Consider the following 27,409-nt stretch of genomic DNA (forward strand, 5'->3'; position numbering starts at 1 on the left):
CTATATTCTTTATTGAATGTTACTAACACATTAGTGAGTATCCCAAGAACCCAGCAGGTCTATCACTTTAGGTCAAGTTTAAGTTCACTTGAAAGAAGATGATAGCATTATGTAGCGTTATTTGATTGTCTTGTTGATTGAGATATAAGGGGAAGAGCGTTTGATTTTCGGAGGGAGTGGTGAGGGAGATTTTGAAAATTAACATACTGGTCTGGTAGGAGCTGAAAGACAGGCTGGAAAAGAATATTATCCGCGGAAAAAATAAGCATGCGTAGCAACATGTGAAAATGAATAGTCAATCTGCAAAAAAATCTTCTGCACCCGCGACCCCAGAATATAAAATGACCGTCCCCTAACTACACAAATGTATGAATAAAAGCGTGTAATTGGTAAACGACTATTGGATAGCAACTTACCAAAACAAAAGTAAATAATACATCTAGTCTAAGACTTGAGATTACCCCGGTTTTTCGTTTTGTGTTACTATATCATGTAACATCAGAGATCTGCCAAGGATTTTTTTAAGTGCTGTGTTAAGTGCGCGAAATGATCAAATTGAGAATGGAAATGGGGAATATGTCAAAGAGACAACAATCCGACCAAGGAGAAGAAAACAACCGAAGGCCACTAATGGGTCTTCAACACAACGAGAAAATCCCGCACCGGAAGGCGGGCTTCAGCTGGCCCCTAAATAAAAATGAGTACTAGTTCAGTGAAAATGGACGTCATACTAAACTCCCAAACATATAAGTGAACTAAAATTAAAAAAACATACAAGACTAACAAAGGCCAGAGGCTCCTGACTTGGGACAGTCGCAAAAATGCGGCGGGGTTAAACATGTGAGGCTGATTCACTTATTGCGTTTGAAGTGATGTAACATTAGCATCATTTTGCAAAGGACCTACCCCACTTTGATATTGTGCAATAGAAATAAAAGTGAGGACCAGTAGGTTTTCTTTGGGGATCACCAGGGAAAAAAGATTTTGAGAGAACTCTGTAAAAGAACTGTATTTGTATACAATTGCATTAACATTAAAGGTAATAAGATACGTTATGTTTAGAACTGAAAATGAAAATGCTTGTATTAGCAAATACATTGGTCAATATTCTGACAGCCCTTATCTTTTTAAAAACCCTTAGACTAGGATTGTATGAATATCATTTTCTACATGTATAAGAAAATGCCTGTACCAAGTTAGGAATATGACAGTTGTTTCCATTCGTTTGATGTGTTTGAGCTTTTGATTTTTGCCATTTGATAAGGGACTTTCCGATTTGAATTTTCCTTGGAGTTCGGTATTTTTGTTATTTTACTTTTAAACTTCAAGGGACTGAGTGATCTCTGAGGAAATATCAAGCATGCCAACATCGAGGTTGTGAGTTCGAATACCGCTCATGGCAAGTTGCACTCGATTCCGATTTTTATTGACAAGGATTGTCAGTTTACCTGCTCGCCGGTATCCCCAACCAATAACGACTGTCCTCCATGATACATCTAGGAGTACTAAAAGTAACGTTAATTTAACATCAACAGTCAGCCAACCAGTTTACACATTAAGTTGTATACAATTAATGTATTTCATTTACAAGGTGTCATAATTTCTGGTTAAGATTTTTAAATAAAAAAAATGTTTTTCTTCTTTTATCTTATTTTAAATACAGTTTGTAGTTTATCCTATTGGCCCGTTCTTCACACGTAGTAACATCTTACAAAGGAGAAGGTCTGGTAAGGGCTAGTTTAGGCCTAAAATTCGAAGAACATCTGACGAAAGATTTTGACATTTTTTAAACGCTTAAGTGTCTACTTCAGTCGATTCAATTAGTTTATGTCAAATATTTGAACTGATTTGGTCATTAAAGACGCTCAAATTCAAGCTTAAATATGAAAAATCTATCAAATATGCCATAAAACGTCACTTTTCGGTATACATTGCCTATCCCCGGTTTTTAAGCGTCATAGTTACAAAAATGTTAATATTTTTTGGACATTGACCTACTATTGTATAGCCTCCTGGTCAAGTGTTAAACAATATCATCCTTTTTATTTATTTTATTACATAACCCATTTCATGCATTTGATATATTATCCTTTTCGTTTAATCTATTGCATAAGTCTAGGTTAGTCTATGGAAAGGTATATACTATGAAATTTAGAGCGAGGGGCTTGCCCCGAGCTCTTAATTTCATAGTATATACCTTTTCATAGACTATCCAATTTAGTACATATTTACAACTCGAGTAATCTTTTAATTGATCTATTGATAGTTTATTTTGGCTGACTACTTGTATCACAGGACTGTGGTGTTTGTAAAACAGAGCTCATTAACGAATTTTATGTTTTGTAAATCTACTCACTAGTATCATTGTAAGATATGTTATTTCAAAACGGGCCCTAGTGACTCCAGAATAAAAAGATGGTAGCTGCTGGTGTAATTATATATATTGATATAAAGCAGTGTTTTACTATACTTGTACTTCTTTTCATGGTAAGATGACAAAATGAATTGACCAAAAGCAGACAATGATTAAATTGCAGTGGAAACTATACATGTTTTGAAAACACTTTTCAATTTCACAGTAAAACTAAAGCTATAATAAATTAAAATTATTTGAAACATATAGATATTTGTCCCCGTAGAAAGTCTTGCGGATAGCATTAAAAAGCAACTATTAATAATTATAGATCAGAGGTTATAGGTTTTGTGGTTTTTTTTCAAAGTAAAAACTAAAAGATTTACCAGAATATGTATATATGTATATATATATATAGGTGGCACATTCTCTTCAGACATTATCACGGTTTTTCATTTCAAGACATGCATGAAATATTTGCCAATGGACATTAAGCAACCAATAATCAATTAATCAATTCATGACGAAATATAGATCAATTTCCCCAAGAAAGTTAATAAAATCACCAAGTTGCCTTAATTTCCCTTCACAATAATTCATAGTACACACATTTTTTGTGTACAAAGTATAATTGCATATGGATGATAAATTATTACAATTTTACGATAGTGTTGTACTCTAATCAAGGTATAAAGAACCGTATGTGTTACTCTTTATTTAAACGAAAAAAAAAACTTGCAATTGTCAAGAACATTTTTTAGATCCAAAATTTTTAATAGCAGGATATTTGAAAACCAATTTATAAACTAATTACAAACTATTTAATTTAATTTGGAACACATCATGTTATTTCAAAATAGCCAATGGCAATTTTTATTTTCATATCTTGATTACGATACAATGAAATCTTACCCTTGTGGTCATTCATGCGTAGTTACTTAGTACACGGAAAAAGTATGTACTATGAAAATTAGAAGGCATATACGAGCAATATGATTGGACGAGGTCTAGGTTAGTCTATAAAAAGGTATATACTATGAAATTTAGAGCGAGGGGCTTGCCCCGAGCTCTTAATTTCATAGTATATACCTTTTCATAGACTATCCAATTTAGCACATATTTACAACTCGAGTAATCTTTTAATTGGTCTATTGATAGTTTATTTTGGCTGACTACTTGTATCACAGGTGTTTGTAAAACGGAGCTCATTAACGAAGTTTTGTAAATCTACTCACTTAGCACATACTTACATCTTCTCGTCCAATCAAATTGCTTATATTTGCCTTCTAATTTTCATAGTACATACTTTTCATGTGTACTAAGTAACTACGCATGAATGACCACAAGGGTAAGATTTCATTGTATCGTAATCAAGATATTTAAAACAAAAATTGCCACTGGCTATTTTGAAATAAAATGCTGTGTTCCAAATTAAATTAAATAGTTCGTAATTAGTTTTCACGTTGATTTTTAAATATCCTGCTATTAAAATCTTTGGATCTACAAATTGTTTTTGACAATTGCAAATTTTATCATTTAAATAAAGGGTAATACATATGGTTCTTTATACCTTGATTAGAGTACAACGATATCTTTATGATAATGTATCATCCATGCAATTACTTTGTACACAGAAAAGTGTGTACTATGAAACCTTGTGCAGGAAAATTAAAGCAACTTGGTGATAAACTTTCTTAAGGAAGGTGATCTATTTCGTCATGAATTGATTGATTTATTGATTATTGGTTGCTTAATGTCCAGTGGCAAATATTTCATGCATGTTCAGGACGATGTCATGAATTGAAAAACTGTGATTATGTCTGAAGATAATGTGCCACCTATATATATATATATAAACATAGTCTGATAAATCTTTTAGTTTTTACTTTGAAATAATAAAAAAAAGAAAACACAAAACACAAAACCTATAATCTCTGATCTATTGGTAGTTGCTTTTTAATGCCTATCTGCTAGACTATATCTATGGGGACAAACTATCTCTATGTTTCAAATTTATTATAGCTTTAGTTTTACTGTGAAATTAAAAAATGTTTTCAAAACATGTAAAGCTTCCACTGCAATTTTATTATTGCCTGCTTTTGGTCAATTTATTTTGTCATCTTGCCATGTAAGAAGAACATGTATAGTAAAACACCGCTTTATATCAGTATACATACTTACATCAGCAGCTACCATCTTTTCATTCTGGAGTGAAGGGCCTTTTGAAATCACATATTTTACAATAATACTAGTGAGTAGATTTACAAAACTTCGTTAATGAGCTCCTTTTTACAAACACCTGTGATACAAGTAGTCAGCCAAAATAAACTATCAATAGACCAATTAAAAGATTACTCGAGTTGTAAATATGTGCTAAATTGGATAGTCTATGGAAAGATATATACTATGAAATTAAGAGCTCGGGGCAAGCCCCTCGCTCTAAATTTCATAGTATATACCTTTCCATAGACTAACCTAGACTTGTATCATTGTAAATTATATTCTAATTCGCCAACTCAAACGAATATAAATTATTTAATAAATAAAACAACACATAAATAGGATAAGTGTGCCTACAGGTGTAGCAGCCTTTAATATTATTTACATTCACAATTCTTCAAACTAAAGTCCTTCACTATAATTCAGACAAGCACACTACCAATCCAATCATATAATAGAATATACAGTAACACAATCAAAAACTATCTACAAAAGAGGAAAAATTCATATTAATATAGTGTAATATATTTATATGCCCACGTTAACAATAACCAACTCATAAAAGGGGTGGGTGGGTGGGTAAACATATAACGAACTGCTGCTACGTTAACTATAGGCAAACTTCGAATAACTTTATTTTCTCAAACGAACCCCTTAAGTAATACTTAATCATGCTTTTCACGAATCTCATGAGCGCATATACCCGTAAAAACCGCATTGCGGGTATATGCCATCCAATCAAATAGAACATAAACACACACCATGTGCTTGATGTAAACACACACACGTGTTTATAGTAAACAATCACTTGACCGTAACTACGTCATGTGACCAATACCTTTAATAAATATATATATGTAGTAGATACAATACAAAGGTAACAAAGAAACAGGCCGGTAACAACCGTTGCCGGATAGTTTTTCTGCACGAGTAGTCAGGTCAAGGTCCGAGGCGATAGCCGAGGACCTTGATCTGACTACAAGTGCAGACAAACTATACGGCAGGTTGTTTCCGGCCTGTTTTTTGTTACCTTTGTTTTGTATCTGACTTGTACGACGTTTCAAGAAGGAAGAAGTACATTTTGCATTTAGAAGAGGTAGCAAAACTAAAGATATTAGAAACTTAAATGGCCATATACCAGTTAATGTAAGTTACAGTTTAAACTCAATTTTTTTTCTCACTTCCCTTCAGCCGAGAGTTTTTTCTCAAAAAATTCAAGAATCTAATAACTTTATAAAAAGAACCATTTCAAGTTAAAGGTGAATGTTATACACATTTGAGACTTTTTGAAATGCAACTTCGCAAGTAAGAAATGTATAAAAAAGATTTCAGAGGTAAGCAAGCTACCATTTGATTTTATTTGGGGGGGGGGGGGGGGTTAAAAAAATGCAGGATGTGCCATGTCCATGTCTTGTTATAATATATATATATAGGCATATGTTTTGGATTAAAAAAAAATGTTCATGCTTATAGGTTTTTATGTCTCTGATAGTGTTGATCAGGATTAAACACGTGTCACTATATGATCCAATCAGAGCTTACCGTCCAAAATTGATGACGTAAGTTGAATGATTTTCTTTACGATTTGCTGCATATTTGAACATGTATTACACGGACACTTTTTAATTATAGGATCAATCGTGCATTGGTGAGTTGATAGGGATTTTATCTTTTGATTAGATTTGATTTTTATATATATATTTCCTGTCTTTTTATTGAAATATAAACGTTGGTACCAGCATTTCTTTCAGCATTGTCCAGAATACTATTCATGTCCATATATTGAAAAAAAATACATTTACGGACCGACCATTTAGCTTCAAAAGGGGGTGTGTTCTTTTCTGAGTAAGAAAATTATTTAGTTTTCCAACGCTATCGCCCAAATATTTTTTTTTTCGAAATCAGCACTATTAGATACGGTATTCGGAAAATCAGGAGCCAGAACATTATTTTCAGTGTCATCTGCTTGACCATTATATATTTTTTCTCATAAAATTGGGGATGAAAATGTGTTTTTTAGGAAAAAACCATAACCGGCCTTTTGAAGTTAAATGGTCAACCCCTTAGTGTACTAATATGAATAGTTACTGGAATTGTTTGAAAAAAAATATAGTTATTGATGCTAATGTAAATATTTTTAATTAAAAAGACAGGAAATATGTCGGTGAAACAAAAAGTTCAAATCTAATTGAAATTTAAAGTGCCCATGAACTCACTGATCATGCACGAGTGATTCTATTCATAAAAAGTGTCCGTGTAACAACTAAAAAGTGTCCGTGTATCATCTAAAAAGTGTCCGTGTAACACCCGTTAATGTACTGTTTTTCTATAGCTCTGCTGGGGGCAAAGTCGTAAAAGTGATTTCAAAAGGCCCTTGACTCCAGAATGAAAAGATTGTAGCTGCTGGTGTAAGTATGTAAGATGACCAAATAAATTGACCAAAAGCAGGCAATAATTAAATTGCAGTATTTTTAGATAGTTTGTCCCCATAGATATAGGCATTAAAAAGCAACTACAAATAGATCAGAGATTATAGGTTTTGTGTTGTTTTTTTTTTTATTATTATTTCAAATTAAAACTAAAAGATTTATCAGAATATGTTTATATATATAATTGGCACATTATCTTCAGACATAATCACAGTTTTTCAATTCATGACATCGTCCTGAACATGCATGAAATATTTGCCACTGGAAATTAAGCAACCGATAATCAATAAATCAATCAATTCATGACGAAATAGATCACCTTCCTTAAGAAAGTTTTAAAAATTATCACCAAGTTGCTTTAATTTCCCTTCACAAGGTTTCATAGTACACACTTTTTTGTGTACAAAGTAATTGCATGGATGATACCCTTTATTTAAATGAAAAAAATTTGCAATTGTCAAAAACATTTTTTAGATCCAAAGATTTTAATAGCAGGATATTTAAAAATCAACGTGAAAACTAATTACAAACTATTTAATTTAATTTGGAACACAGCATTTTATTTCAAAATAGCCAGTGGCAATTTTTGTTTTAAATATCTTGATTACGATACAATGAAATCTTACCCTTGTGGTCATTCATGCGTAGTTACTTAGTACACGGGAAAAGTATGTACTATGAAAATTAGAAGGCAAATATAAGCAATTTGATTGGACAAGAAGTTGTAAATATGTGCTAAAAGTTGTAAGTATGTGCTAACAAGTATTTAAATGTAATTAAAGACCTGTTTTGAATATCGCCTTAATAAATATTTCAAGTTTCATATGAACCCTATTTCGGACATGAATTCAATTTTGCTTTTTAGTTTTACAGTGGCTTACATGTATAATACAGGCCTTGGGGGAGATTAACATCTTTTTGTTAAATGTGTTACCTTCGTTAAATACAGAATTTTTAGATTTTTTTTATTTATATCGGTATATACTGGTATTTAACAATTGAAACAAACTACATTGTACAATTTGTAAACTTAAGGATAATTGTGATTACTTTATGACATCAATTATTTTAATTATAACCGCCAGAAACATATCATCAGATTAATTTAATATGTTCAATGAGGAGCGGAGGAACTTTTTCGGGACGTCGGGATTGGGTCTTTATTTTTGCGGAAATTCGGGAGTACTGTAGGCCTTCATTTTCGAGAGAATTCGAGACTTGAACTTATCGGGACTCGAGAATAAATGTTTAGATTTGCGGGATCTAGGAAAGAATGTTTTATGTTTTCGGGAATTCGGTATGACAACCCCTCTTGTCGCCACTCTTTAATGGAAATTTTTATTGTTGTTTTGTCTTCTTTGTTTTTTGGTTTTTTTTTTGTCATCGAGTTGTTTGTTTTCACTTGACTAGTGATTTTTCATTGTCAGCTTGGTAAATCCATATTTTTTTTTCAGCAAGACTCGTCTTAGTTTAAACATATTTTATTTGCAAAAGTAGCAAAAGGGATTGGACACAAGTTATACAGAACAACATCAGTAACGTCTTCTCCATCAACAAATATGAACACAAAGAACAATACACCTTATCGCTAATTATGCCTATCCGGATTAATTCATATATTAGACAACTTTTTCAAACCAGTTGAAGTTATCTGGGGCCTTGTTCAAACAATATATTGTGCATAAAACTTTTCATAGAGACATGTTTAAACCATCGTAAACACATCAATCAAAGCATTTTAATGGCTTCAATTTGTCTTTTAAAAATTGCTTTATCAAAATTTTAAAATGTTCACTTTCCAAACTTTTTCCTCCCTTAGTAACCCGAATAATTCAGTCCCTCCCCGTGATCGACTCTCCCACTCGCGAGGATCTGAATTCTTTATACTATACAAATAAAAACGCGTCACGAATCCAGGATTTTGATTGGTGCTCTCTGTGGGAGAGAGCCAATCAGCTAATAGCTCAATGTTATCGAGATAGGTTAATCCCGAGGTAATTCCGAATGATAATTTGACGATTTTTTTATTGACAAGGCCTTCAGGCGTTAATGTAGCCATCGTAGAGCAGTGGAATATAACGACTGAATTATTCGGGTTACTCCCTTAGCTGATTTCTGATGACCTTTGTTTTTGCAATATTTGACCCAAACAGGAAGTTGTCTAAATGACTGTTTTCCCCGGAATGGACTAAATCTCGACAAGGTGTATTTGATAAAGACGAAAACATAATATATAAAAATGCATGTAATACAAATTATAAACAAAATAAAAACAAAAACAATACCAATAAAATATGAAATGAGCTGCGTCGGATAAAAACGACCTTATGAAAATGAATATCAATGCAATTGTTAACCTATTTCGAGTTGAAAAAAATCTCTACGGAAAGTATGTAACTGTTTTAAAATTGAGTTGTTATAAGAACCCTACAAAACAGACCAGAATTCATCTTTTATTTAATTCGTATTTGAATGTTCCAAAATCAATCAAAGTCTTATACATGTGCATGTACATACGTGCACTTGCATAAGGGCGATTTCTATCCGACGCAGCACATTAATGTTAGTAAAACTGGACTGAAGTGAACTGTGATAAAGTGGAGATTCAGAATTTTAATTGTATGTCCTGTATCTTTGTGTAATTCTGATATGAGACTGTACAGACACAACAAGTTCAATATTTAGCTTAAATGTAAGGTCACTTTCACGAGCCAACTGAAGCTCAATTGATATAGCTTTAAAAACAACATTTCTCTTGCTTCATTGTTAAAAGGGCACTCAAAAATAGACTCTTCGAGTCTCGGAGTCTTATAGGGCCAGTAAGTGGGACTAACTATCGAGTTAGAATTCGGAATTTGTGAAAATCACAAAAGTCCAAATTGTAAGAGTTGGTCAATTAAAAGTTACTCATGTACAGACGTAAAATATTTCGCTATTTGTTGTTGAACTTTTAATGTCAAGGTTGCAGATAAGACGTTACTAACCAAACAGTTTTTGCGTACTTCAATTGAAAAGTTTATCACTAAATGTTTTAGATTCTAAATGGCGAATTGTGTTATCCGTCATGCCCTATCTCCCGGATGCATATTTTGAATTTCCTGTTTTAACAGAGACTCTTTTACGGAATTTGAATTATCCGGTTTTACTTGGCTTTCTCTGATTTTATCTGCACGTCTGATCCGTATTTCTAGAATTAGAACAAGAAAAACAGATACCACTAATGTTATACACACGATATATATCTTTACATATTCACAAATATAAATGTTGTATATGTAAGCCACGGCCGATCCTAACGCCTGGAACGCTATACACAATGCAAACATTGCTTCTGGGTTTTTATGGAAAGCTGAACCCACCAGTGCTGTGAATAAATAAAAAAGAAAAGCATAAATGAAGGTTAACTCAGAGATTTGTTTTACATGTCACTTTAATATCATAGATTTCAATAAACCTTTTAAACAGTAATTAAATTATAATTGTATTTTCAAACTTTTAAAACGTAAAACGTAAAGGATTATGGGTAATCTCATTGTTCGTACCCCAAAATGAAAAAAAAACGTTACGTCATTGGTTGATTTTCCATTGTTTAGAACGTTTTTAACCAATCACGACGCTTTGATGTACACTTTTGAAAATATTACCAAGAATGCATTAGATTCTGAAACAGCGAATTGGTTGAAAACCGTTGTTTAGGGTGCCGTTTTCCAATCACAACGTTTTGATGTTAGACCGGTTTCTACATTTTATTGCCATATTCTGTTTAGAAATTGATACGTTGCGTTTAACACTTTTTTTCTAATTTAGTAAACATTTTAATAAGGTATATTCAGCGGTTTGATTTAGTTGTGTTGTTGCGTTGTAAACAACTTTTCTTCGTTATGAAATGTTTTGTGTCGACTTAGGTATATAAAACCTTCCGGATTTGATTTTTCTAAATGCTCTTCGACTTCGTACTTTATTTGCCTTATTAAACTGTTTTGATTCGAGCGTCACTGATGAGTCTTTTGTAGACGAAATGCGCGTCTACATGGCATACACATTGAGTCACACAGACCCCATGAGAGAGGTATGAGGAATTTACTTACCCATACTCTGCGTCATCCATATTGAGTCACACAAACCCCATGATAGAGGTATGAGGAATTTACTTACCCATACTCTGCGTCATCCATATTGAGTCACAAAGACCCCATGATAGAGGTATGAGGAATTTACTTACCCATACTCTGCGTCATCAATATTGAGTCACACAGACCCCATGATAGAGGTATGAGGAATTTACTTACCCATACTCTGCGTCATCCATATTGAGTCACACAGAACCCATGAGAGAGGTATGAGGAATTTACTTACCCATACTCTGCGTCATCCATATTGAGTCACACAGACCCCATGAGAGAGGTATGAGGAATTTACTTAACCATACTCTGCGTCATCCATATTGAGTCACAAAGACCCCATGGGAGAGGTACAAAAATGTATGAGGAATTTTCTTACCCATACTCTGCGTCATCCATATTGAGTCACACAGACCCCATGAGAGAGGTTTGAGGAATTTACTTACCCATACTCTGCGTCATCCATATTGAGTCACACAGACCCCATGAGAGAGGTATGAGGAATTTACTTACCCATACTCTGCGTCATCCATATTGAGTCACACAGACCCCATGAGATAGGTATGAGGAATTTACTTAGCCATACTCTGCGTCATCCGTATTGAGTCACAAAGACCCCATGAGAGAGGTATGAGGAATTTACTTACCCATACTCTGCGTCATCCATATTGAGTCACAAAGACCCCATGAGAGAGGTATGAGGAATTTACTTACCCATACTCTGCGTCACCCATATTGAGTCACAGACCCCATGAGAGAGGTATGAGGAATTTACTTACCCATACTCTGCGTCATCCATATTGAGTCACACAGACCCCATGATAGAGGTATGAGGAATTTACTTACCCATACTCTGCGTCATCCATATTGAGTCACACAGACCCCATGATAGAGGTATGAGGAATTTACTCACCCATACTCTGCGTCATCCATATTGAGTCACACAAACTCCATGATAGAGGTATGAGGAATTTACTTACCCATACTCTGCGTCATCCATATTGAGTCACACAGACCCCATGAGAGAGGTATAAGGAAGAAGAATACAGGTGATGTGTCGTTCGTTATGTCCCATAGCATCATGAACGCCAAAAGTCCTAATTCCAACACTGTAGCAAACAAAAATAGCGGTATTCGTCCGGTGTATTTGCCAATATATCCAAAAACCAAAGACCCAATCGTGTCAGCGGCACCAAAACAAAGCATGGTGTACCCAATCCAACCCACACCGAGTCTACAAGCTGTGAATGACTAAATATAGAAAGAAAGAAGACATTATCATCAAATTAAGAAAACAGACATGTCTCAAATAGGTCTATTTGATAGCATCAATCAAGTATAGTGTATATTTAAAATATCATCCAAAGTGAGTAAGTTTACTAAACATAAAACTTTATTGTTATGCATCAATGACCTCTTCACCGGTTAAGTGGTCTAACACTGTTCCTATTTCTTTTTTATCACTACCTGTAACGTCTATGTTATATAGGCACCTACGTTTTAATATTGTATTTATATTGTGTCATAGATCAAACTTATTCGTTCAGTGTATGTTAACTTGTTTTTGTTTAAATGTTTTTTTTATCGAGTTAAGCCATTTCAACTGATATTTTATAGTGCGTCTTTTTATGTTGTAATGTTACACTACTGTCTCAGGTTAGGGTGAAGGTTGGCGCCTGTTAAAACGTTTAAACCCGCTGCATTTGTATGCACCTGTCCTAAGTCAGGAGTCTGTTGTTCAGTGGTTTTCGTTTGTTGGTTTGGTTCATAGGTATTTCTCGTTTCTCGTTTTTATATAGATTAGACCGTTGGTTTTCCTGTTTGAATTGTTTTACACTAGTCATTTTGGTGCCCTTTATAGCTTGCTGTACGGTGTGAGCCAAGGCTCCGTGTTGAAGGCCGGTATTTGACCTATAATTGTTAACTTTTTATACATTGTGACTTGGATGGAGGGTGGTCTCATTGGCACTCATACCACATCTTCTTATATCTATCTATTGTTAAATGTACATGTACCACAATACGCTTATCCGAATTTAAAATTAGTCTCATTGGCACTCATACCACATCTTCTTATATCTATCTATTGTTAAATGTACATGTACCACAATACGCTTATCCGAATTTAAAATTAGTCTCATTGGCACTCATACCACATCTTCTTATTTATAAGTAGTTCAACTACAGTATCACTTAATTGTAATCCTCGAACCAAACACGTGGCAGGTGCTTTCAATTCCGATTTTTAATTGACTAGGATTGTCAGTTTCCCTGCTGATGGTCATTGGGTTTTTTCCGGGCACTCCGGCTTCCTCTGCATGTACATGTAGTTGGTACTTTTCCTGAGCAGCCAAGCCTACTTTAGTTTTGGTGAATGATATGCTGCTTAAGGGGGTACCCAACACTTTTACTTAAATTGATTTGGCTCCTTTAATTTTCATAAAATCTTGATAAAATATTTACTTTGACCTGCTAACAAAAATATAAAAATATAAAAAAAAATCAAGAAATTTGAACCACACAATTTAAAGGAATAATTTCATTTGATATATAGCAGTGTGACAAACACTAATTTTGATCATTGAGAAGCTTGATTTCTATTTACTAATAGTACGTGATTTAAACGTTCAGCTGATTTTTAAAGAGTTAACTCCCCTATATGTTATGTACCCCATTAACTTTCTGTGTATTATTTTGTAACCAATTGCTTTAATCTACTTCGTATTACAGTGACTTGATTGTAAGTGTTCCTCACCACCTATTGCAGTTTATTCACAATTCTATAAACCAAATTGCAACTTGCATTTGTTTCATCAAATCAAACTGTTTAACTGGTTATAATTTTTAATCAACTGCTGTAGAAGAACCACAGCTAAGTCCACAAAGTTCATGTAAATAAAAAGAAAATTTTTAAAGTGATAATATAAAAATTTCTACCTAACCATTCAATTGACCAATTACAGTTATTATAGTCATTTGATGTGTAGTCATCACTTTCATTAAAGCAATAAAGTGAAATTAAAGTCTTATAATATTGTAAGTGTGCTTCATCATACCACCTTTCACTTTGATGACCTAACTGTGGTTTTCTACAGAAGTTTGTTAAAAATATATGATTTCAATAAATTCTAATTCCCAGAATAGGGGGAGGGGGCCTCACAAACATGTTTAACTCGGCCACATTCTTTATGTACCTGTCAAGAGCTTGTAGTACAGTGGTTGTCGTTGGTTCGTGACTGTCATATTTGTTTTTCGTAAATTGTTTTGTTATAAATTAGGCCGTTGGTTTTCTCATTTGAATTATTTTACATTTCTCATGTCGGGGCCTTTTATAGCCGACTATACGGTATGGGTTTTCTCAATGTTGAAGGTTGCCTATAACTGCTTACTACCATTTAGTTTTAACTCTAGTGGATAGTTGTTTCGTTGGTAATCACACCACATTTTCTCCTTTTTATCTTTATACGAATTAAGGGAATTTCAATGACAACGAATTCTGTAGAAATTTGAATTATAGAATGACGGATTACATAAAAACCGTTACCAAAAATGCAGGACAAAATCTGTTTAACACATACGATGAAATGAAATTCGATTGTACACGCTACAGTTGGGGACCGTTTTAACCTCTCTTAGGATCTGGCAGATAAATCTGACATATAACTGTTCTAAAATATTCCAGGATATTTCTACCTACTTACTGTCAGAATCAGTTATAGGGTAGAACTGTCCAAAACTGTTCTATGGTAGAACTGTCATGACCAGTTCAATTGTCGAAATGTAAGAGTCTGTTCTATGGTAGAAATGTCAGAATCTGTTGTATAGTAGAAATAACAGAATCTTTTCAATGGTAGAAATGTCAGAATCTATTCAATGGTAGAAATGTCAGAATCTGTTGTATAGTAGAAATGACAGAATCTTTTCAATGGTAGAAATGTCAGAATCTATTCAATGGTAGAAATGTCAGAATCTATTCAATGGTAGAAATGGCAGAATCTGTTCTATGGTAGAAATGTCAGAATCTGTTCTATGGTAGAAATGTCAGAATCTGTTCTATGGTAGAAATGTCAGAATCTGTTCTATGGTAGAAATGTCAGAATCTGTTCTATGGTAGAAATGTCATAATCTGTTTGATGGTAGGAATGTCAGAATCTGTTCTATGGTAGAAATGACAGAATCTGTTCTATGGTAGATATGGCAGAATCTGTTACATGGTAGAAATGTCAGAATCTGTTATATGGTAGAAATGTCAAAATTTGTTATATGGTAGAAATGTCAGAATTTGTTCTATGGTAGAAATGTCAGAATCTGTTCTATGGTAGAAATGTCAGCATCTGTTCTAGGGTAGAACTGCTCTCAAGTCGTTATTTAGACCAGGGATAGTCAGGTAGTTCAAGAGAGGCAAGAGATACCAAAGGGATATGCAAACTCATAAGTCAAAAACAAACTGACAATGCCATTGAACAAAAAAAGAAAATTACGTAAAGACAAACAACATTACACAAAAAAACAGCATAGAAACAAAAGACTGAGCAACACGAAGCCAACCAAAAAAACCGGGGGTGATCTCAGGTGCTCCAGAAGGGAACGCACATCCTGCTCCACATGTAAAACTCGTCGTGTTGCTCATGTAATTACAAAATAAATACAGTAAAAGTTAAAAGTGTCTTCTTACCCTTGTAAACTGCACAAACATGACGATCAATTGCATTCCTATATAAAAATACAACGGCACTACTAACAGGACTTTCAGATCTTTGAATAATAAGCCCCAACTAGAGGCAAATCTCTCTTTGAAGGTATCATACTTCTCCGATAAACTCGATTCAATGGGACGTAATCCAAAAATACAAATCAAAAGTGCAACGACCGTACATGCCAGATATGTACTAATCAATATGTTAACACTGTCATGATTCGCTGCATCCACGTGCGTTGTTGCTATGGTTCCATTTTCACTGCGGTTCATAGGTACATGAATGTTCATATCTGATGGGCAAAAGTTAGCACCACAAAAACTGTTGTTTGTGAACTTAAGTGTTGTTTCACCAAACTGGAACACGACCGATGATATCAAATTTCCAAATATCTGTGTACTTTGGAATGCCATGTAAAAAATTCCACTAAGTTTACTCAAAATGGAACCCAAAGATGTATGGCTGATATCATAACGAAGATAATCCACCGCTATTGAAGTAATGTAACATCCTTGAACGGTCCACATTAGTCCGGAAGCTAGACCGGAAATGGCGCCACCGGATATCAGTATGTAGGCCTTCGGGTAATAGTTAGCGATGACATAGACAGTTTGGAACAAACAGGCAAGTATAAGACTACCTTTCGGTCCTAACCGCGCAATAACGGTTGGCGCAAAAGTGCACGAAATCACTCCGCCGAATGTTATGGCAAATAGAGAGTAGAGTCCCGTGTCAGCATGTAGTGATGCTTCTAAATTTATCAATCCGCTGTACGCTGTAAAACTGAACAGCCATATCAAACAAAGGGCGGAGAAATTAAACAACAGTTGTCTTCTCTTCTTTTGTCGCGCATTATGCTCTTCTTTGCTCATATTAGCTGCCTTGATGTCTATCATAAGATCCTCTCCGTCTAAAACAAAATATAAAAAGATGAAACAATATTTATTGACAGGCCAACATAACATCTTGTAGTTAGTAGATAATCAGGAGCTGATCCAGCACGTCCGTTCAGCTGTAAGGACTGAGACGTGTTTTAAAGCGGAAAGCGAAAAGGACCTCGAAATAAACGGGGGCGTAAACAGTTATTTCATAGAAGCAAGATAAAAGGAGAGTCTATTTGTATAAGATAAAATAAAGCAAAAGTTTATGTTTACCTGCAATCTGTATTATAATGGTATCAGGTCGTTCCGCCCTTAAGTCGATTCGGCCCTAAGTCGATTCGGCCCAAGTCGATTTATTTATAACTTGTTGATTTCATGATAAATTTATGTACATATAGCCGGGTAAGATGGCGTTTCGACTACTAGTATATGAAATCAAGAAGGAATGTTTCACTCCTTAAACTTTTATCTAGCAGTTCGGCAAGACCGTTCAATAAAATCTAAACTAATTTAAAAATGTAATGTAAAATATCAACACTCACATTATAAATAAGCGCAAGCAATTAAACATATGCCAAATAGAAATAACAATTATAGATTAAAAGATTGTAATTGTGTCCGACACGGATTTGTAAATTGTTGTCCAAATTGCCACAGAGAACAAATAAATAAATAATTAAATGAATAAACTAAATGAAATAAGTTCTTTGTCCTTTGTCAAAGATAAAGACACCTAATCTGTGTAAAACACTCATGTCTAAATTAACGACAATTTCCAGAATAATAAAATATGAAATAAAATAAATGCAAAATATGAAAATACAGTAAAAACAATTGAACTAATAAAAAGTTATTTAAAAATTAATTTCACACTGCACAGTCCAAATAGTCCGGTCATTATTATACCTAGGCACCGTCAAATTAATACCTCGTTCGTCGGATTTTCCGCGTGTTGTGAAAGGTCGATGAGAAAAAAGCACTTTAAAAAAAAAACCGCGTCCAGTACGGAACCGCGCGCGTCCGTCTCTAAATTTATATAACCAAAATTTTAATCAGTTGTGCGTTTAAAAGTCACGCCATACAGACACGAAAATTGACATAAAAAACGATCTAGATCTAACATTCACAACGTTTTTGTATTTTGGACAAATAATAGGATATATATTCCAAAAGTAAGACATGAGTGGAATATGTGTAGTTACAGTGTAACGCAGACAATAGCTTTACTACCAAACACAGCAGTGGGATGTAATTTGGACGATTCTTTTACCGATATGTTTGAAGTGCTCCGTGCAAGATCACAATTTGGCACAAAGCACCAACGCCTCAGAATTGGAAGATTTGAATGATGACAAAATAACATGCATGAAAAGAGAATCCCGAAGACAGGGGTTAAGACATTTTGTTATAGCTCACTAGCCCAGGGCTAATTGGTGGCAGGATTTTACTAGCCCTGTTGGAAGAACTACTAGCCCAACAAAACTGACCTGCTAGCCCGAGTATGCCTTACAAATCCAGAGTTTGCTGCATAATACAATGAATTCTATAAACTTAACAATTTTTATCCGTTGTACAGTAGATTTTTGCAAATCGGATACCCAAAACTTATGTCAGCAAAAAAATATCCCATTAACAGATATATTCAATTAATCGATAATTGTATATTCATTCAATATTCTGTAATAATGAGTTGACCAAATCCTGAGATGGTACAAGTCTTGACCACTGCTATACATGGTTATATAAAAGGATTGGAGTGATTTTTATCAGATACATTATAAACGAGGTACAGTAATATCCATATTTACATTTATGAGGGTCGTAATGAGGGTACCTTCATGACGAATAACGGTAAAAAATCTTGCCAAATGACGTTAACGGTAATTTTTGGTGCATGACGATAAAATGTATACTTTCTTTAGCGGTGTTCAAGACTTGTACCATCTCAGGATTTGGTCAACTCATTATTACAGAATATTCAATGAATATACAATTATCGATTAATTGAATATATCTGCTATTCATGCTACTGGGATATTTTTTTGCTGACATAAGTTTTCAGTGTCCGATTTGCAAAAATCTACTGTACAACGGATAAAAAAATCGACTGATTTTGACGAATCACGTTAAATTTTTTCCAAAAATAACGGTAACGATAATTATTGGAGACCACTGACGAGTCACGATAAGGATATTTTGACGAATCACGCTAAAATTTTAACCAATTTGACGCTAACGGTAGCCGTAAATGACCGTTTGACGCCTGACGGTAAAGGGCATTAATACCCTCATTTATCACAGGTAAGCTAATTGTGGGCTATAAATAGATTACAAACTGAGTACAGTCTGTAAACTGAAATTGTATTTGTTATAAATTTTATTTCTTTAAAAATCAAATTTATTTGAATATCAATGAAGATAATCATGATTGATGAAATATTATTGCATCAAGTTTAAGTTTTCTGAAGACTGTTAATGTTTAGGTCATGGTTCTGGAGGCTTCTTCACAGTATGCAAACAAAAACAAAATGGCGTCCATAACATGTCCATGTCCACATGTTACAAATTTATATCTGACAAAAGTCAGGTTCCTCCTGTCAAAAGGGATTCACATTTATATTGCAATAAATTATTCAGAAGGAGGTACAGTCCGGTTACATTATATTTCTCTGGTTGCATAAGCAATGTACAATACCCCCTGTACTGACAAATCGATATTGTAAGTACGGGATCCACCCCGAGTTATTTGTTCTGTTTTAAAACTTGTTCAAAATCAGTTCAAATTCTGGGAATCCCGGATGATGTAGTTGAATCTGTTCTAAGATAGAATAGTGATGTGTGGATTTTCCACTTTTTATTTTGGAAACGCCAAGATTTTTTTGTTACTAGTCCGTCGGGCATATTGGGTTACAAGTTTTGGTTGCCCGTGGCCTAAATGCTGTTTCCCGGGCGTCGGGCTAGTGGATTTTTAACCCCTGGACTGGTTACAAACCTCAACAAATGTGGTCTCTGGTGGAAGTTTGTCTCATTGACAATCATACAAATTCTTATTTTTAGAAGATTTTGTAAATTGTTAAGTTGGATTGATGTGTTATATTCAATTACCAATGATAAACACGTTCTTGTTGAATTCCATGCTTTATAACTTTGTAATGGTACACAAATATAAATGAAAGTTTCAAGGGAAAAAAACTTTTATTCTAAAAGATAAAAAAAAAGGTAAAAAATATGATAGTATCATCGCGGTGCCATTTCAATGCATGTTCCGCCATCTTGAATGATATTAAATTCTTCAGCAAAGCATGAATATTAGGTGGAATGTATTAAAATGTTTCTTTTGTTTAATTAGTATATATAGCATCTGGTGTGATGCATTTGAATACGTAGAAGTATACTTGATGTTGTTTTTGAAGGACAGTCCTTAATAAATTGTCATCTTGTTGTATATAAAAGCTTTATACATGCATATATGCTTTGCATACGTTTATTTGAAACAACATACAATTCTATATGTGCCTGTCCCAAGTCAGGAGCCTGTGGTTCACTGGTTGTTGGTTCATGTCTGTCAAATTTGTTTTTCGTAAATTGTTTTGTTATGAATTAGCTGTTAGTTTTCTCAAAAAATTATTTCATATTTTTCACGTCAGGGCCTTTTACAGCCGACTATACGGAATGGGTTTTCTCATTGTTAAAGGCTGTATGGTTGCCTATAATTGTAAATATCAATTTCTTTGAACCTTGGTGGATAGTTGTTTCATTGGCAATCATACCACATCTCTTTATTTTTATAATTCATCAATTATAACTGTCATCAAACATGGATTTGTAACTGTTCAATGCTGTTGTACTATTTCATGTTCAGCTGGATCTTTATTTGAGCAGACTACACGAAATTATCTATGCTTTGCTACTAGTTAACAATTTGTGTACTAGAAATGTTGTGAAAAGATTCAACAGGGTGTCTGAGAACATATTAAGAAGCAAAGTAGGGTAATATAAGAAGTAGGAGATATATAAAAACATGAAGCACTAAAACAGTGTAAATTTCTGATCGCTCGCTTGCATAAAATGCTTTTCATAGATTTTATTTTTTTAATATTTCAAAAATAATATCGCTCGCTAGAAAAAAATACATTCGCCTGCCAAAAATGAAACTTCGAAAAAAAAACAAATAAAAAAAATTTCGCTCTCTCGCTGCCCTTTTTTTTACGGAAAGTGTCCGAAGAAGTAGAAATTAATTTGGTGTGGCCCTATCAAATAATGTATAGATCAATGGTTGACGTTAGCATGATGCTGTTCACCTTTTATTTCATCATTTGAATTAAAAATTTAAAAAAAAGCTGGAGAAGAAAATATTCAACCCCTAAAAAGTTTACTTTCGTAAAGAAAACTAAAAATTGCATTTTTTGGTCATGCGTGCGTAATTATGTAAAATAAATTTTTGTTCCCGAATTCATAGTTACATGTAAATTATATCAGATGAATACCAAGGACTTATTGCTTAGGTTAATATTTTATATAATCTGTTTTATCGATGATTTTTTTGACACATATACGATCATAAAATCAAGTTTATTATATTCATAAATATATAATTTTATGATTGTCAAAATTATTTGTGTCTCTCAATTATAAAAAAAAAAATCATTGTAATAAATCACTTTGTTTATCATGGGCCCTTTAATGAAATAAAAATAACTGTCTCTCACTTTTTAATTATGTGAACGATTCATGGTGTTCCGGAGGTTGGAAACCCCCTTTTTTAAATTGGCTGGATCCGCACCTGATCTCTATCTTTATACTTTGGCCATAAGAGGGAGGCGAAAGATACCAAAGGGACATTCAAACTCATAAGTCTAAAACAAACTGACAATGCCATGGCAAACATTACAAAGACCGAAAGACAAACAACAGTACACAGAACACAACATAGAAAACTAAAGACTGAGCAACACGACACCCAATCAAAAACCGTGGGTGATTTCAGGTGCTCCAAATGTGTAAGCAAATCCTGCTCCACATGTGGCACCCATAAAAAGTGATTTGGATGAAAAAGCAACAGCAACTCAATGATATGTAATACTTCAAAGCGATACTCAGGGGTGAAACAAGGTTGCAGTCTTGCAATTGACTGCTCCATAGGCTTACATGCAAAACAGTTGATCTTTGATATATTTTTTTAAGATAAAATGCTACATAGAAAATAATTTTCATGTACATATCAAGTATGTAATAGTGTGAAATTGTGATTTAATGGGGGGAAAAGGTGCCTCATGCCACGAAGAATAAAAAGTTATGAAACCCTGAAGTCAAAACTAATTTTTTCTACTTTCTGTTTGCTGTTTTTACTAGTCCGCACCACTTCCAGTAAACATGATATCTTCCAATTTCCTGGTTTGATATCCACAAAAAGATGCAACTTTTTTTTACATCTAAATAGATGTTTCAATTTAGCATAAATTTTTAATCAAACAGAAAAAATGAGTCCAGAAAAAAAATCAGAAAAAAATGGACTATTTCATTTCACTACTTGTTTTGAAACTGGAGTTGTAATACGAACTGGTACCATAAGAATATAATAGGTACGTATAAGTAATAATAGAGTTGTCTTTCCTCTTTCAAAAAATGCGTAATGCAGTCTTAAATTTCAGGGCCTGGTTTAGTGGAGTCAGATGAGGTTTTACTGTAAATGTCGTCTACTAAACGACCCCCTGTGCTTAAATCAGAATTATTATATAGATACATTGTATCTTGAGATGTTAAGAATTTCTGACAATTAATTGAACTTATGCTCTGTCATTTCTCTTAGAAAGACAAATACAGTTCTAAAGAAAAAGTTGTATGAAAACAATCGGTCAAGTATACAGCACCTGCCTAAGTCAGGAACCTGATGTTCAGTGGTTGTCGTTTGTTGATGTGGTTCATAAGTGTTTCTCGTTTCTCGTTTTTTATATAGATTAGACCGTTGGTTTTCCTGTTTGAATGGTTTTACACTAGTCATTTTGGGGGCCCTTTATAGCTTGCTGTTCGGTGTGAGCCAAGGCTCCGTGTTGAAGGCCGTACTTTGACCTATAATGGTTTACTTTTACAAATTGTGACTTGGATGTCTCATTGGCACTCATACCACATCTTCGTATATCTAGATAACCTTTACCTATTATATACAGTATTCGAGTACACCTTTCGTCGATTTGGTAGCTGATAGTAATAAAGCTATGACTATATAAAATTTCAATCACTTTCTAATGTACCCCATATAATAAAAACAACGTGAAAAAATGAAAAAGAAAAATTGCAGTACCAATTGTTGAATCGACATTAACATAGATAATCTCAATATATCTAGATAAAACAATGCAGACATTGAAATATGAACAACATTAAAAGCAACCGATTTCTCGATATGAAATATTTTGTTTGAAATATCATATTATAAACATTCTATATTTGGAAGTAAACTGCACGTAAATAACATGTTTGACTCGTTTTATGTCTGAACTAAATTGCCATGTTTAACTTGTGTACAGCTATACTAGTCAACAAAAGTAACGATACACAAGTTTGAACTCCAATTTATCATAAAATATAATAAAAAGGAAAAACTGTTAAATTATCCAATGAAAAACATTCATTTGCAAAACAAATGCATATGATTAAAAGAATCTGACCAAATTGGAAAGTGAGAAAATACCGTGTTATTGAACACAGGGGTCAAATTTATTTTGCGGAAAATGATGACAAAAGTCGGCGCTTAATTTCGAAGATGAGAATTAAGTATTCAAATATCTGCAAAGGCATTCAAAAGTTTAAGCAGACCATGTTTAAGTTTAAAGTCTTAAGTTCTAATATCGATTTTTTTATTTTTGGGTGAAAATACGATTTTTCAAATAACGAAAATTGCAAAAAAAAAAAATTCCCGTATTTGCCTTGAATCAATGGTTTTGATAAGAAAATAACACGCTGTAAATATTAGACCAATTGGGCAATTATTAACCTTGGTACAGTGTATCCAATTTCATTATATATGGAAAATACATTGCCTTGTATCGTTTCTTTTGTTGACTAGTATATATATAGGTATACCATCTTTTCCGCAAGTTTATTGTTTTCTGTTTGGTAATAAATTAATAATAAGATCTATTTTGTTACATCTTGTGATCCGTTTATTTCGCAATCGCCAATGGCAGTCGGCAGGGTTTAAGAACATCAGTTGTTCGACCTGCTAGTCAAATGCGTTTTGTTAAAATACACTCATTTGGTCTTTCGGAAAATGTTGTTTGTGCAGTATTTAGACCCCTCTACCTAGAAATTTGTTTCGCATGCACACGTATGAAAATTGCGGTTTTTATCCAACGCAATCATAGGTTTGAACGTTGTTTTCAATTTAGACTTGTTTATATATATATATATATATATACATACAAACATTTAAAAAAAAATGTTTTTCCTATGAATATTACATTTTCGAAACGTTACTCATTGTGCGAATCTCTATTCCCAATTGAAGGAATAAAACCACTAATTCATATAGCCCCTCTTACTATGTTAAATACTGCAATTTTATGGTCTTAAGTTTAAATGAAGTGACAGTTATTTCATGTCAAACTATACATTATGCGAGCGTTTGCTGAAAAAAATGAACAAACGCACTGGTTCCCGGAAATTTGGTGGTACAAAACATGTACTTCTGATCCAAACAACAGGCTTAATATGCCCTCCTACTTCTATTTCATATATGTTTTTATTACTCAAATGAAACTTTCAACAATGGTTCTTCGGTGATACCAAGTCCTAAAGATTTAATTTGATACAAAAATTTTCCAAATATTTTACTTATATACAAATTTATAGCTATGCGTAGGAACAATTTTGTTTAAAATATGTACTTCTTTCTGACCTGGCGCGAATATTGAAAAAGATATATGAATACAGCAACCGATGACAACCACTGAGCTACAGGCACATGACTTGGGACAGACACATACAGAATGTGGCGGGGTTAAACATGTAAGCGAGCGCTCAACTATCCCCTTAAACTGGGACAGTGGTGCAAGAGCCCGACGCAAGAATGCTTTTGTCTGATCTACTAGCTTGTCAATATGGTTTGATTCGCCCAGTCGTTTGATATATTTTGCTATCACATATTTTCAAGGTTGTTACATACAAAAACGTAGAGGACGCCAAGAAACCAACATTACATGTTTGAGCAGTCGATCAATGCTTTTGAATGGGGACAAATGGTTGGAACCCCCCTTTATCCTGGGTTGGAACCCCCCCTTTAAAAATGGCTGGATCCGCCCCTGTTGAGGATGTTTCGCTACTCTTGATTTTGACTTTTTGAAAAAACAAGGACACTTATTTGTTTTTGTTTCTTTTGGTCATGCTGTCGGCTGTTTTGCTTTGACTAATTGGTTTTGAGTGGTCCATTATAATCTTCTATCCTCTTTCAAACTTTCGAGCAATTAATGACTAACCGTCACAGTAAATATTAATTTTTGTATACCAAAGGTCTGTTATCTAAATTTAGACAGAGCAAGATATGTATCATAAAGTTCTATCAAAGAATAAAACAAGCGCTTTAATTATCTTCCTAACTCGAAGTGTTATCAGACTTACATTTAGGGAACGCTCATTCTACTCCGAATGGGATGGGGGTCGAATGGGATGGGGGTCTGGTGGGTGGGGTCTGGTTATGGTTTTTCTCTAAACAGAAATATTCTGGTTCCCACATTTGATGAAATAAATATTTTGATCAAGCAGAAGGAAAAAACAAAATACTGATTCAGAGTTTTCCATTCTAAAATATTTTTCGCAGTTATTTATTTGTTTAATTACATGTGAAGCCAAATTGAAGTCTGCATGCAGCTTGTGGGAGAATTGTTTGTTTAAATTAATTTTGATTCAAAACTAAAAATAGGGATAATAAATTTGAAAAAAATCGACACTATCGATTGTAAATACATCTATTTTTTGCGGCTATTTTAAGGTATGAATGACCTGTCACACTTGAGTAATAAAAGCATTCATTTTAAGTTTCAAAAATCATTTATCTATAGTCAATAAAAAATGTTAGCGACAAAAAATTATAAATGTATATTTCATTACTTCTAAACATGACAATAACTGGATTTGTGTTACACATTAAAAAAAAAAGCATAAGATGCAATTTGCACTCGACAGAAAAATTATTAAAAACGAATTTCCGCAATATCAAAAAAATTTTGTATTAAGTTTTTTAACTAACATATATGTTGCTAAACATTTTTTACTCGGTATATTTGTTTATTCGTATATAACTTATTTATAGTATTATCAATTTAATAATAATAATTAGTGTTTATGCTACATTTAATGCTTACCGTTTCCTCTCAACATTAGTTTTCAATGGTATTTAAAAGTATTTCCAGAATTCCACAACAATAGGATTATTAATCATATATCAAGCTAGTCTTAAAGTGTCCACATATAAGAGAACTCAGCACGAGTTTCAATAATCCTATAGGTTCCAACAGGGACAATGTCCACATAAAACAGTGATAAGTTAAAACAGAACAGAACAGAAACAGAACGCAGCACGAGTGTCAATAATGCTATTGGCTCCAAAATATATATGCAAAAAATCAGACGTAGTTCACACTTCTTTCTGTCTTGTCCATAATACAATGAAATAAGTAGTATGATGATAGGGTTATTTAAATGAACCATTGTCATTCAGGGTTATCCCGACGTTTCAATACAATACATATTTTGTTTACAATTCTATTTTGCAATACATCATGAACGCATTAAACCTTGAAGTACAATGTACATGTATATAAATCTCTATTAAATCCAGAGGGGGCGTACGCCCCCATTAGATTTAAAAATAATATTTTTTTTACTATCAAATCGGTAAAAAAAATCGTTTTGCTCCGCTCGGCGGTTTATATACGGTTTTCTGGTATTACGTCCCACTTAAAAAATCCTGGAATAGCATCTTGATTCTTTATTAAAAATTCGATATATAAATAAATAGACAATAACTGTTTAGTGTCTTTAAATATCAGCTGTATTTGTACGAGGCTAAGAAACAGGTGTAATGCGAGCTTTAGCGAGCTATTACTCCCTTTTCGAGCCGAGTACAAATACAGCTGGTATTTAAAGACACTAAACAGTTATTGTCTTTACCCTGCAATTAAATTTTTACATATTTTCCATCCCAATTGTTGAATTTGTTTCTGAAAGAAATCGACATTACTTAAACGCGGACCGCAATGAGGACCCCAAATTGAACTGTGACATAAACAGTAATTTGACATAACCGTTCGCTCGCAACAGAAGCAGGATACTATAGGAGACTATATACGTCTAGTATACGTATATCGCTTTGTGTTATCTGTACACATGTATTAGTATAGTAGAAAGGTCGATTGCAGGATATAGTAGTATATCTGGAGATTCCAGACATTGTTCTACATCATACTGACACGATTTAACGCATATTTTTAAAATAAAATTCCCCGTTGATAGATTAAGAAATTACTAAGAAACTAAGTTTCCAACACTCTTAATCAAAATTGACCTTAGACGAATTTTGTTATCTGTTTAGGTCACTTTTTGTTATGTGTAGGTCCTCACGTTTCTACGTATTTATGCATCCCTATAAACATTAAAATGTTCGATTTTGAGCGTTCCTGATGAAGGTAGGTCCAGAAACGCTCTACGAAAT

General features: G+C 33.6%; 1 protein-coding gene across 1 annotated transcript; it reads right to left on the reverse strand.

Annotated features, from left to right (window-relative positions):
• Positions 1–7,169: 7,169 nt before the first annotated feature.
• LOC127721354 (protein unc-93 homolog A-like) lies at positions 7,170–26,417 on the reverse strand. Its single transcript, XM_052228108.1, has 4 exons — positions 26,061–26,417; positions 15,799–16,730; positions 12,104–12,374; positions 7,170–10,366 (listed from the first exon to the last, which is right to left on the reverse strand). Exons 1-4 carry the CDS (start codon positions 26,074–26,076, stop codon positions 10,065–10,067), a joined length of 1,521 nt encoding a protein of 506 aa, XP_052084068.1. The 5' UTR covers positions 26,077–26,417; the 3' UTR covers positions 7,170–10,064.
• Between the last annotated feature and the right edge of the window lie 992 nt (positions 26,418–27,409).

Source organism: Mytilus californianus, unplaced genomic scaffold (genome assembly GCF_021869535.1).
Source record: "Mytilus californianus isolate M0D057914Y unplaced genomic scaffold, xbMytCali1.0.p SCAF_12, whole genome shotgun sequence".
Taxonomy (NCBI): Eukaryota; Metazoa; Mollusca; class Bivalvia; order Mytilida; family Mytilidae; genus Mytilus; species Mytilus californianus.

What these genes read in the sequence shown, in the direction of transcription:
- LOC127721354 (XM_052228108.1), bottom strand. An exon ending in TGTTTGTGCAGTTTACAAGG is followed by an intron (nt 12,375 to 15,798) that starts GTAAGAAGACAC and finishes TTCTATATTTAG; the next exon opens with TCATTCACAGCTTGTAGACT. An exon ending in ATGGATGACGCAGAGTATGG is followed by an intron (nt 10,367 to 12,103) that starts GTAAGTAAATTC and finishes ATTTATTCACAG; the next exon opens with CACTGGTGGGTTCAGCTTTC.